This window comes from Sarcophilus harrisii, chromosome 2 (assembly GCF_902635505.1).
Source record: "Sarcophilus harrisii chromosome 2, mSarHar1.11, whole genome shotgun sequence".
NCBI lineage: Eukaryota > Metazoa > Chordata > Mammalia > Dasyuromorphia > Dasyuridae > Sarcophilus > Sarcophilus harrisii.
Genome location: NC_045427.1, coordinates 597,124,895 through 597,137,977, shown reverse-complemented (window position 1 = coordinate 597,137,977; position 13,083 = coordinate 597,124,895). Strand labels below are relative to the sequence as shown.

The following is a 13,083-nucleotide window of genomic DNA, read 5'->3' as shown; positions in this document are numbered from 1 at the left end:
GGGAGTTTCCTCCATCAGAAGTTCTGTGGAATGATGATATCCCACTTCCAGGTCCTATCTCTGTTCCCATCAGTTGAATAATTCAGCCCTGGACATATGCTGTCTTCTGTTTGAATGAATAGTGCCTCTTCCTTTATCCCCATGTAAGCCACAGCTTGGATTTTTCAGAATTGTGATGTTGCAATATTGGCATCCACAAGGCTGAAAAGACGTACTTTTGCTAAATTCCCAAATGCAATCCAGGCCGACTGCGCTACTTGTGCCAAATTATATAGTGATGTGATCCAGTGGATTAACTATCCAACTATATTGGGTTTATGGTCCAGACAATAGTCATTTTTACCCGTTTTGTAACCAATTTGTACCCAATTTTACCCATTACCATCATTTTACCCATTGCTTCCTGTAGAGGTCATTAAGCCAAATACCTTTACATAGCCATGGAATGCATTGAGCAAACCCTGTTTTCATTGAATTCCCAAAGATTCCTGATTGTATTTTAACAAGCACATCTACAATTTCTATCCCACCACTAAGAAACTTGGACTCTTTTAAGACATTTTAATCTTGTCTTATCTCCTTTTTAATTCAGGGTTTCAATTCTAGAGTGTGCAATAGTATTGAGTTTCTCCTGGTCCTTTGGTTCCATGTCTGGGACTTAGTCCCTTAAATCAGGGAATCAAGGCTTTTCAAAGTGTTTCCAATGGATCAGTTAAGAACTAAGACATAACTATTTGGGAAAGTCTCAGGCTCTCCCTTTGTCCCTTCCTTCTTTCCTCCCTCCTCCTTCTATCTGTCTCTCTCACTCCTCCCCATATATATGTCCTTTTAAAATATAAAACTAGCTTAAATAATTAAAAATATTTTAAATTATTATATTTATATTATATATATATATAAATTGAATTATTGTAAAATAATTTTAAAAATTAAATTCTCTATGAATGAGGAGCTGCCTTTGGCAGATCTGGAACTGAAGGGACAGACAAGGCTGATGACTGACGTCAGATGTGTGATTGCTTCCCACAGAGTGTCCTGTGGTAACCAGAGACAGCACAGCACTTCGCAAAGCCTGTTAAAAAGAAACTGAATTGATTCTGGGTTGGGAAAAGTCAGTGCTGATGCAAGTTTTGGGGCAGGAGAAAATTAAGGATGTGAGGAAATGTGAGACCTGGAAGGAAGTTGGAGAGCTTCAGTGAGATCTGTGTTTTTCTACCATCAAACAAACCACGCCAGAAAGTTGAGGTTAAGAGAATCTCCCGAATAACAGAAAACAACTTCTCAGATTGCTAGGAGTTGTCAGAGAGGCAGGCCTGAAGCTTGACCAAAGATGACCTGGCTGCTCTTCTGAGGAATTCAGGGAGTGGAAGATCTCTGGGTGTTAGGGATGAGAGTCTGAAACTGTGTCATGATTCTTTGTTTAAATAGCACTTCTAGGGATACTTCTCTCTGTCCCTTCTCTTCTGGACACCTTTATAGTTTAGATTATTTTTTATTTATTCTCTAAAAACACAGTCAAATAGCACAAACCATACTACAATATGACTTATTGAGTAGAAGTTCACTTTCCAGGCTGTGATCCTGTTTGATGCCCGACTTTTATTATTATATTTGGCCAATAAACAAGGTCATTTAATAGGAACTGAATGAGAGAACAAAAAGGGACTCTGGTTGTTAACAGCAGCAGCAAGAGCCAAAGAACAGAGACAGATGTGGGGTGAGGTGAGGTGGATTGAGAGCTAGCTAGAATGGAGAAAAAATAGCAATCTAATCAATTGCCTTTCACTTTGTTAAGTACTTTTGTTAAGTTTTTTTTTTTTTGTTAAGTACTTTTGTTTTGTTTGTTTTGTTAAGTACTTACCATTTCTAGACACTGGGGATACAAAGAAAGTTTAAAAAGCATGGTCCTAGAAAAAGTCAAAGAAGGAAATATTATTTACATTTGTTAAGTACTTACCATTTCTAGCCACTGGGGATACAAGGAAAGTTTAAAAAAGCATGGTCCAAGAAAAAGTAAAAGAGGGAAACCTCATTTACATGACCTTTATACTCCCTTTTTTGATCATGTGTTTTTGAGGTATTCTTTTATACTACTTCATGTGTACAATTCATTATTTGTAACTGCTTATTTATGCCTATTTATATAGTATCTTTCCTTTGTTCTTTGGGGAACCCAACACTTTGATTCTATGTTTTATGATTTGAAGCAGTATGGCATGCCCTGGAGAATATTAATGTTAAAAGGAAAGATTTTCTTGTCCGTAGAAGGTCAGAGTTGTTGAAAGGGCTATGTTATTTCCTAAATGCCATCCAGCCCATTCTTCCTCTTATTTGTTTCTGGGATCATTCAATTACCATCTAGAGGGGTTGTCATCAGTAAATGCCTTTGCTTTAAGTTAATTATATGGTTTTATCAAAAAGTTAACAGGTTAATTGTAGATTCAGGAGCTATGATTTTAGAAGGATGGACTCACAGAGTACTTTAACTTGGGGTTGGCAACCCTTTAAGTTAGACCTTAGTCCAAAGGGACACTACATACATTTAATCACATAAACATATGATAACTAATTCCTTACCAAGAATAGTTCTACATTAGGAAACTACCCCATTTCACTTTACTTTTGAATTTTCTGTTCTTAGTTTTCTTCCCATGTCATGATAGCCATGGGAAAGGGTCAGTTGTTCCATTCATTCTATATTCACCTTTCTACTATCAAACTTTGGCTGTAGTTTCTCACTAAGCTTCATCATCTCTTCATAGAAGAGTAATTTAGTGAAACAGAATATATATTTGAGTTCCAGTGGTGACTCTGAGACTAGCTTAATGATCTTGCTATGTTAGGCTCAGTTTTCTTGCACATATATAACAAATTCTAGGAGTTTATGGACAAAATTCCTTTCTTGTTACTCCTAAATTGTCACCCAGGATCTGGATTAAGTTACTTGACAGTGATTCAATTAATAATCTGCAGGAAATTCCTTCCTCTTAGAACTGTTGTTAACAGATTACTTAAATATTATATCATAACATGATGCAAGACATTTTAATTTGATTAGGAAAAAGATGACAGTAGCAGGCGCAGGTAGCATAAACTGCCTAAACTGTAGCATCAACAATTCCTGAATGGGGTCAAAGTTCTATTCCACACTAAGCATGAACCTGGAACAATTGGACCCTTTTCTAATTCATCCTGTGTGCAATGGGAGGAAAAAGTAGGCATTTGTGCATGGAAGTGGCTTCTTCAATTGGCAGAAAGTTTTGGAGGGCACTGATAGCTTTGTATACCTCAGATTATGAGCAGGCTTTTAGCACTGGTTCCTCTGATTGCACTTTGGCTTGGCAGAGTAGGAATGAAGATTTGACTTCCTCTTCCTCTTCTTCCTCCTCCAAGATACAGAACACAGAAGACTGTACTTCATCCTGCTTGAATGGAATTTTAGCTTGTGAACCTGGTCATACCCACATTAATTACTGCTGTCCTCTTCACTCCCAAACCTTTCTGTCTTCTCCCTTCCTTTTTTTTTCCAGCTGCCTTAACCAAACCAGTCCCCAGCTCCTTGGATGCCAGGTCTCTTGGGAAGTAAGGGACACTGATGATGAATGAGAAATGTCTCACTAATGGCACTTGCTAGGAAACACTTTCAGGAAAAATTGGAGTAGAAGATTTGTGTTTTATTACTGTACTTTTTAATAGTAATATTACTTGCATTCCATCTTGGAGTTGAGAGGAAAGCAATTTGTAAACCATGAAATTTATTGATTGTTGTTGTTACTATTACTATCCTTGTTATCATAGTTCTATTAAGTCCAAACAGACTTTCTTTCTCAGAGTTTTGGTACTTCTAAGGCTGACTGTGCCCTAATTCAGTAAGTACTATATTCCGAAACCTGTTACTTCCCACCACTCCTGCCCCTGTCCCATCATAATACCAGTTTTAGTTCCATCTCCCAAACCCAGATTGTAGATGAGTTGTCTCTGGTACGGTTTCACAGGGTGGAGGATGTGAAGTAGTTTCCATAGTATGATGCTTTCCATAAAGTGGTCAGAGATTGAATCACAGAATTCCATGCAATGTTTTGTTGACAAGATACCTTAGATTAGAAATTCCATCACCAAATCAATCCAAATAGACTTCAAATTTTCCCTCCCAACCATTTCTTGGGTTTACCCCCTCTGCAAGGCCATCCTGTCTCATTGGTGAGATCCTCCTGGAGCCTCTATTTGTGGAAAGGCCCATATTCTGTCTCCATTCACCTGCCTGCTATATTCCTGGCTTTCTGAATGTCAAAATCATGTATTTTGTTTCTCTTTGCTACTCTTTCTTTTACCTATTTTTCAGCTTCCTTGTGTGTATTGTATGTCCCATTAGATTATAAGCTCTGGGGGCAGGGATTGTATTTTGTTTTTAGTAGCCTTTCCTTCCTTGAGAGTGATACACAATATATTGAGTAGAACCACAATAGGGAGAGAGTTGGTGATATGGAAAAATAATAGGCAAAGAAAATGATTGGCAGGGTTCTTTCCTCCCTCCCTCCTATCTTCTTTCCCTCCCTCCCTCCCTCTCTTCGTTCTTCCTTCCTTCCTTTCTTTCTTTCTTCCTTCCTTCCTTCCTCCCTTCCTCCCTTCCTTCCTTCCTTCCTTCCTCCCTTTTCCTTCCTTCCTTCCTCCCTTCCTTCTTTCTTTCCTTCCTTCCTTCCTTCCTTCCTTCCTTCCTTCCTTCCTTCCTTCCTTCCTTCATTCCTTTTTTCCTCCCTCCCTTCCTTCCTTCTTTCCTCCCTTCCTCCCTCCCTCCCTTCCTTCCTTCCTTCTTCTCTTCCTCCTTTCCTCCTTCCTCTCTCCCTCCTTCCCTCCCTCCCTTCCTTCCTTCCTTCCCTCCCTCCTTTCCTCCCTTCCTCCCTCCCTCCCTTCCTCCCTTTCCTTCTTTCTTCCCTTCCTCCCTTCCTCCTTCCTCTCTCCCTCCCTCCCTCCCTTCTTTCCTTCCTTCCTTCCCCTTACATTTTTTCATCTTTGATGACAATGGTACCATCTCAAGCAAGAAATATCAAGATTTAATCTGAATAATAATAAAAAATTTTCATAGAGTCAATCAGTTGCTAAATATTATGGCTTCTTTCTTTGAGATCGCAGAGTGCCCAGAGTGCTAAGTGTGGAGGCAGGAAGATTCAAGTTCAAATTCAGCCTCAAACATTAATTGTGTGACTCTGAGTAAGTCACTTAAAAAAAAATTATCTCTGCCTCAGTTTTCCCATATGTTAATCTGATTCTGAATTGTACTGATCCCCAGGGTTGTTGTGAGGATAAAATGAAGTAATATTGATTTAATATAAAATACTTTGCAAACCTTAAAGCTCTGTATAAACGACTGAGATAATACCAATATTTCCTTCTTTGTCTTTTTTATTATGATTGTCATCTTAATTAGACTTTGTTTCTCTTTTAGCTTATTATAATGTTCCCATTAATTAGACTCCCAACTTTGGCACTGTACTTTGCCAGTCATTTCCCTTGCCTATTGTTTTTACTTATCTCCTCCCTCCCTATAGTGTCTGTGCCCTGTACCTTTTACCTTTCAAATCAGTCTTAAGACTTTCAACTTGATCTCCAAGTTTCCCAACTTTGGGAACCTAGGAACTACCTCACTTTCCCCATCTCCTATATAGAAGATTCACTTACTCAGAACTTCATCTTATTCTTATAATCCAACTTCCAGATCTTTAGTTCGTGAAATGTACCTACTTGCTCCTACTAAGTCAATTCTTTTCCATCTTTCAAATGGCTCCTCAAAAACTAGCTCCCCAGTGAAGCCCTCCTACTCTGAGTAGAGGAGATGTGACAGTTGTCTTCTTCCTGTCTTTCCTGGGTGTAGATGTCCTGTGGTTTCTCCTTCTGTTCCCTACTCCCCAAATGCATTTGTCTGTATCCTGATCATCAAAATACTTTTGACAGATATATCATTCAAATACACCTCCTGTTTGTTGTTTTAGCTTCCTGTTCCATGGATTAGGCACAATGTTGACAGAAGATTCTGCTTCAATGAATTTAAAACAATCTGGGATCTTTATTTCTTCTATAGTTATTATATAACCCAAATACCATAGTCTGGTTGTCAATTCATTTGTTATAGATTTGTTTCAAATTCTTCTCCTATATCCTAGATTCCCCCCCTCTATTTATGCTATTAAACTGCCTTCTAATTTACCTGTCCCTAATTATTTTTGAACATCTTTTTTTCCCCTGGAAGAATCTGTGGTTTTATTTTTTTTTAAATTATCTTGTTTTTAGCTACTTTGGTAATCTCATTATTCACATAGTTTTAAAAACTCATTTACCTTCGCCAAAACTCTGCTCAGTCTAGATTAATTTATTCCTGTCTTGTGCTGAAGGGCTCCCTCAGCCTAGTATCTTAATCTCAGAGAATGTTTATACTGATGCTACGTTATCTCTATGTCAATATATTAGATAGAGCAAATCAGAAATACAGAAATATTGAGTTATAACTTAACTGTTTTCTGCTCAGTATTGAAGTAGCTGTGTGACATTGCTATACTCTTGTCTTCTACATGCTAAATTGTCCTGGAGATCCGAATCAGATAGCTTTTATTAAGCATTCTATATGGCTATAGGATTTGTGCTGGTTACTAGGGACACAAAATCAAAACAAAAACAATTGCCCTCAAAAAGTTTACATTTAGTGAGATATGAAATATATACATGTGTGTACATATATATTATATATGGGTGTGTGTGCACATATAAACGAAATAATTTAAGGTGACATTGGAAAAAAAGATACTAGCATTTGGGAGAGTCGGGATAGGATTCACGTAGAAATTGACTCTGGAACTGGAAGGTAGGTAATGCAGTAGATGGAACACTAGACTCAGAGCCAAGACGTTTGAGTTCGAATTCTGCCTCAGATATTTATTAGTTGTATGACCTTTAGCAAATCATTTAATCTCTCTTAGCTTCTGTCTCTTGGCTATAAAAGGGGGATATAATAGCAACACCAATACAAAGTTGTTGTAAGAAAATACATTTTAAATGCTTTAAGCATTTTATAAATTTTATAGACAAGATAACAATACCATCAACAACAATAATGGCTAGCACTTATATGATATGATCATATGATATCTTAAAATGCTTTATAAATTTTATATACAATATAAAACTATACCATCAACAACAATAATGCCTAAAACTTAAATGGTATTATATGTATATATATATGTGTATATACTTTCCAAATATCTCATTTCATCTCACAACAACTCTATTATCACTGCCATTTTGCAGATGAAGAAACTGAGTCAAATAGAGTTTAAATGACTTTGCAAGAGTCACACTACTACTAGATATCTGTGGTAGATGTTATGTCATATCTTCCTGTTTCAAGGTCTAGACTCTATCTGCTCTAGCACTTGGCTGCTTCTAACATGGAATGTATATAGGACTTGGAGTCATAGAACATGGATTTATATCCTGTAATATTCTCTCTAAAATGTAATCTTCTCTTGTTGGTGTTTTCTTGGGGTTCTCTGGGAGCAGCCATCCTTTCAGTTCACTAATCACCACAAGTGCAGCCAGGAGTTAAAGTCCAAATCCTTTATTGTCTCCTTCAAAGTCTTGTCTCCTTTCCTGGGCCTGGTTAGCTTTCTTAGAGGCCTATCTCTCTCCTTGGTTCTGAGAGCTTGAGCTCCCGCCTGACTTCTCTGGCTTCTGAATCTCCCCGACTTCCAAGGAGGCTTCAGCCTCCAGACACAACAAAGGTGGAAGATGGAATGAATCTTTCTTTTCTTTTTGAAAATACTATTTTATTTTTACAAATATATGTAAAAATAATTTTCTACATTCACTTTTCTAGGACTTTTGTGCTCTCATTTTTTTCTCCCTCTCTCCGTTACCTTTCTCCTCCCCAAGACATATATTATAGGTTATATATGTGCAAAAATTCACTTTATTATGGAGAATTATTGAGGTTGCATACAGGGAAACTTGGAAGGATGGTAGAGCCTTGCCAAACTTAGAGATGTCATAAGAACTATGGGTTTGATGGGAAAAAAAATGAATTCAATTTTGAGCATGTTGACTTTGTGATGCCTGCATGTATTCTAGTTGGAAATGTCCAATAGATCAGGACTTCTTAAATCTTTTTCTATTCAATACCTCTCTTCACCCAAGAAATTTTTATACAATCCTGGGTATATATCAAATGGGTATAAAAATCAAACATTTACTAATAATAAATCATAAGGAAATTTATTTTAAAATAATTCTAAAAATTCTAAGAAATTTAAAATAAAATAATTTACTATTTATTAAAGATAAAAGCAAATTTGCATACTAATGAAATAATGTGCTTGTTTATTTTTACATAAAGAATTAAATCTTGGCAAAATATCTGATACCTTTTATTGTTGTCAAATTTCTTGTGACTCCCACATTTAGTTACATGTCCCCATATAGGATTGTGGCTCACAGTTTAAGAACCTTTGAGATAGATATTTGGAGACATAGGATTGGAGCTGGGGAGAAAGATTAGGGCTGGATCTATGTTAATAGAGAGGGAAGATCTCTGCATAGAAATGATAATTAGACCCATGGGTGGTAGGGAGAGTGTAGAAAGGAAGGAGAGAGAAAGCCCAGGAAAGAGCCTTAAATTATAACAGTCTGGATGGCAGAGAATATTTCTTTCTAGATATTCATATTTAACATCAAGTCCAATGTCACTTACTTTGGCTTGCTTAACATTGTCAACTTTTTATTAGAAAACTTAAGTAATGGGATGGCCTGGCTGTTTTATTTTATATTTAACTAAAGATAAAAGAAAAATCATTTGGGCTCATAACCTGTGCTCTTTCTTACCCATCTTTCTAAATGGTATTGTTTTACTTTTCTACCTTAGGAAATACAACTTGATGAATATAAATTTAATGTTTCTAAATTGATTTTGATAAAAGTCTCTGATTATGGTATATAACTAGATATCGACAAAGACAAGTGAGATGCATGTATGTATAATGATACTCCCTCCCCTCAATATCTTCTAGAAATTATTTTAATAAAATCCCTAATATCTAATATTCTTATATTTCTTTTTTTTTCTCCATAAAGTGAAATTTGAGGTGGTGGAAGGATATGTATTAAGGGGTTTGGTTAGTTGAATGATTGTAATCACCTTTTTTCACATCTTTTTAAAATTTAAAGCTAAATACAAAATAGAAAAAGACAGAAAAGGAAAATAAAACAGAACAAAACATTGCCATATGCCCAGCAGAACATCAGCAAGGATTCAAAATACATAGATAAATTTCCATTTTAAGAAATCACGTATAATAGTATAATTACCTTTACTTAGGGGTAGTAATTGCTTTTTTTTTTTTTTTTTTTTTTTTTTTTTTTTTTTTTTTTTTTTTTTTTTTTTTTTTGCTAATGATGAGAAGAATAGGAAATTGAGAGTTAGATTCAAATCCTTTCTCTTACATAATGGCTGAGTGATTGTGGGCAGCCTCTTAATGCTCCAGACAACTGTGTAAGGTTGTAAGCTACAAATAAATCATTCATAGGAAATGGTGCAAGTTTTCATATTGAGACCTGCCTATACTTCATGAGTCTTGTCTTTTCAACCTCCCTTCCTCCCCATAGGTTGTTTAAATTGCTTCTTTGCTATTATTTTATATTATTCTATCTTTCTTTGCAAGGTTCCCATGTCTTATCGCCTGTGTTTTTTTTTTAAAGGGAAATCTAAGGCCTAAAGATCTAAAGTAATTTGCTCATCAAACATGAAGGTGATATATGTGGGTATCACAATTTCAATCTTTCCACAATAGTGAAATATGAAAACCTCTGAAAAGGTTCAAAAAGCTAAATGTCAAGGGCTAATATTCCAATTATCTCATTTAGTTAAATTTCTTTGCAGTAAATTGAGGTTTATATATAAAGAGAAACACTGGAAAACTGGCCTTTGTGTAAACTGAGTCTATGGGGGAAGTAGAGTATACTAAAGATTATACTAAATGACTCATTTTTTGCAAAAGAATTCTTTATGAAATAATATTATGTTTCTTCTCTATTCAGACTATAGATGCCCAGAATGCAGCCAAAACTTTCAGTGTGAGCACTCCTATCTCTGATACATTTGCTTCCTGTGTTCCCCACGGAAAGCCCCCTTGGTAATGAGCTCCCCAGATCCCAAAGCTCCCCATACCGGGAATCTGGACCAATCTACCAACTACCACAACCTAGCTAGAGACCTGGAGGTTAAAATGGCCCAGAAAGATACTCCCAGCCCTTTGCCTGAAAAGAGAAATCAAACCAATGAAGCTGAGCACAGCCAGGTCCAGAAAATTGTGTTACTGGAGAAAACAAACCATTTGATGAAGGGACTTCCCTCTGTTTCCTGCAGCAGGGAGGATGGAGGGACTGAGCATGTGTTGTCAGCTGCCATATGGAAGCTCAATCCAGTGAAGCAGTCATCCAAGAAGGCCCCCTGGGAGCAGAAGCCCAGTGCTTTTACTGAGGTCAAGAGACTAAAAGACAAACTTCAGAGCGAGAGAGCCAGAGAAGGGGACCACAGGCCTGACGCAGACCAACGCAGCAAAGGACAGCAGCCTATGGATTGTGTCCTGAGCGGGACAGGTAGCGCGTTCTCCTTTGTGTGGCCAGCCCGAACCTTGGGTGAGCTGGGGAGCGCTTTCAGCAAACCAGTCAAGTATCTGGCCCAGAGAACAGCAGTGAGCTCCCAGCTCCCAGTCAGCAACTCGGCAGAAACCCTGGGGGATCTGTCAGGGTTCATTAACACCATGGATGCTATGTGTTGTGGAAATCTTTTGAATTCCAAGTTTTCCATCAGCGATTTGTGCAACTTGCAAATGTTACAGGAATGGGCCCCCCAGTGCAACACTTTCCCATATGCCTCAGAATTGTGGCCAAAGCCAGTAGCTCAGTTACACATTTCTTCGTCGTCCCCCTCCTCTGCCCCATCTTCCCCATCTTTGATGCTCCTGCCGCCCACATTCACATCGCTGGGCATGGCTACCCAGAACTGGTGTGCGAAATGTAACCTCTCCTTCCGCATGACATCCGACTTGGTTTTCCACATGCGATCACACCACAAAAAAGAATACTCCTCTTCTGAGGTGCAAGCCAAGAGGAGGAGGGAAGAGAAGCTGACCTGTCCGATTTGCCACGAGTATTTCCGAGAGCGCCACCATCTATCCCGGCACATGACTTCTCACAATTAGAGATGCAGCCGGGGACTGAATCAGTCACACTCCATGTGCTACTTGGATGGCTCTGTTGCTGAAGGAAAGAATGGTCTTTGAATTCCTTTCTTTAGGAAAATGACTATTTGCAATAACTTACAAATGTTTCCTTGGTCAGAGAGAGAATATTTGCAAAATTGGTCTTAGTTTTAAAAAGACAACTAAATGAGAGTCACAGTGCTGTTGAATTTAAAGGGAGCTTAGTGATCATCTTGTCCAACCCTTATGTACAAGTCCTTGTAAATATATATTTTTAAGGAATGAAAATAGTGAAATGAAGCTAAGATTATTATTAATTCTCAATCATTGTACTTTTCAGACCTGTTTGTTGGCATAATACAGACCTTGGAACATTTTCAAGGGTGTGACTTGTTTGAACCAATCATTTAGGAAATGTCACTTCCATTTCTACTTCCTTTTAAGTCACTACATTAAGTCAGACATACAGAAGGCAGAAAAATAGCACCAACTCTTTCCCTTCCAAAAAAAACGTTATGTGCAAAAAACTTAAAGAATAAATTTATGCAGGATGGAAAAGAGTGTGATTGGTAGCAATATAAAGAAAAAGAACTCTCTTAAGAGACTAGTTGGAAATTCTTTTCCATGGATATCTTTTCCCAATGGTACAGGGAGACAATTTTCATTCTTAACAATCACAGAAAGCTATATTTCACTCTACCCAAAAAGTTGTTCCACACTCACAAAAGCCCCTTGTTGGAATTACCATGCTTCCTTTCTATTCACAGCACCCTATTTTTCTTAGCTGGGGGTATATGTTCAGGGGAATCCACAATCTCTATCTCAGGACACTGTTCTCTATGAAAACCAAAAGCTCTCTGGGTGAATGTGAACACATACTAGCTAGATGGCTTTATATTTGCAAAGATGCACAACTGTAAAGGATTACCCAGAAATGGAAAGGGAATGGCTTGTAAGCAAAATAAATAACAGCAAGAAACTCAGCTAGAAAAGGTCCTCTCATCTTATGGGCTAGTCAGTATCCAGAAGAAATAGGGGAAGTGGTTCCAACCATGTCAGTACCTTATATACCCCTGTTGTTCTTTGCCAGAGTGGGACTTTTATTCACTATGTGCTCAGTGAACTGTGCTCTGGTGCTTAAATGCCTGCTTATTTCCTGTCACATTTGAAAATCCTTCAGAACTTGCTGCCATTCAGGTGTGTGCATCTCCCATAATGTTGAGCTTATGACAGGTGGCACGTCTCTAGGCAGCAGTTGTATGCAACAAAGGTAAACTTGGGGATTCTTTTAGATGTTATTTGACATGTTTTTCTTCCTTTAAAGAGAAAGAACCATTTTTAATGTTGAATGCATTTCAACAACTGTTTATTAAGTTCTTACTTAAATGCAAAGCAAGGATACATAATTATAAGTGATCAACCAGAAAGGAAAAGGGAAGATGAAAGAAACCTGGAAAGAGAAAGTGCTCACTATCTTATGAACTAGGCAATATCCAGGAAAAAAATAAGGGATATACTTAGGCACTATTCTAGGCACAGGAAATACAAAGCCAAATATGAGTCCCTTCCTTCAAGGAGTTTATATTCCTTATATTTTCCTTATATTCCTTTTTCAACAGAAAAAGAAACCTACTCAATATGTACTCAGATAATAAATACAAAATATATACAAGATAGTACAAAGTAATTTCATAAAAGAGACTTGGCAACTGCGGGGATCAGGACCAGCCTCATGCAGAGGTGAGGAATGTTCTCCAGAAATGGAGGACCATCTGTGCAAAAGCACAAGAGTGCCATGTCCTGGGAGCTACATCATGAAAGGGAATGATAAGAAACA

The 13,083-nt window shown here is 37.5% G+C and overlaps 1 protein-coding gene across 1 annotated transcript in view; it reads left to right on the top strand.

Annotated features, from left to right (window-relative positions):
• The window catches only part of ZNF488 (zinc finger protein 488), a 37,632-nt gene extending 24,767 nt beyond the window's left edge, over positions 1-12,865 (top strand). The window contains exon 4 of the mRNA XM_031956299.1: positions 10,081-12,865. Coding sequence (XP_031812159.1) covers positions 10,179-11,246 — 1,068 coding nt within the window. The 5' untranslated portion in view covers positions 10,081-10,178 and the 3' untranslated portion in view covers positions 11,247-12,865. The remainder of the gene's footprint in view (positions 1-10,080) is intronic.
• The last annotated feature ends 218 nt before the right edge of the window (positions 12,866-13,083 follow it).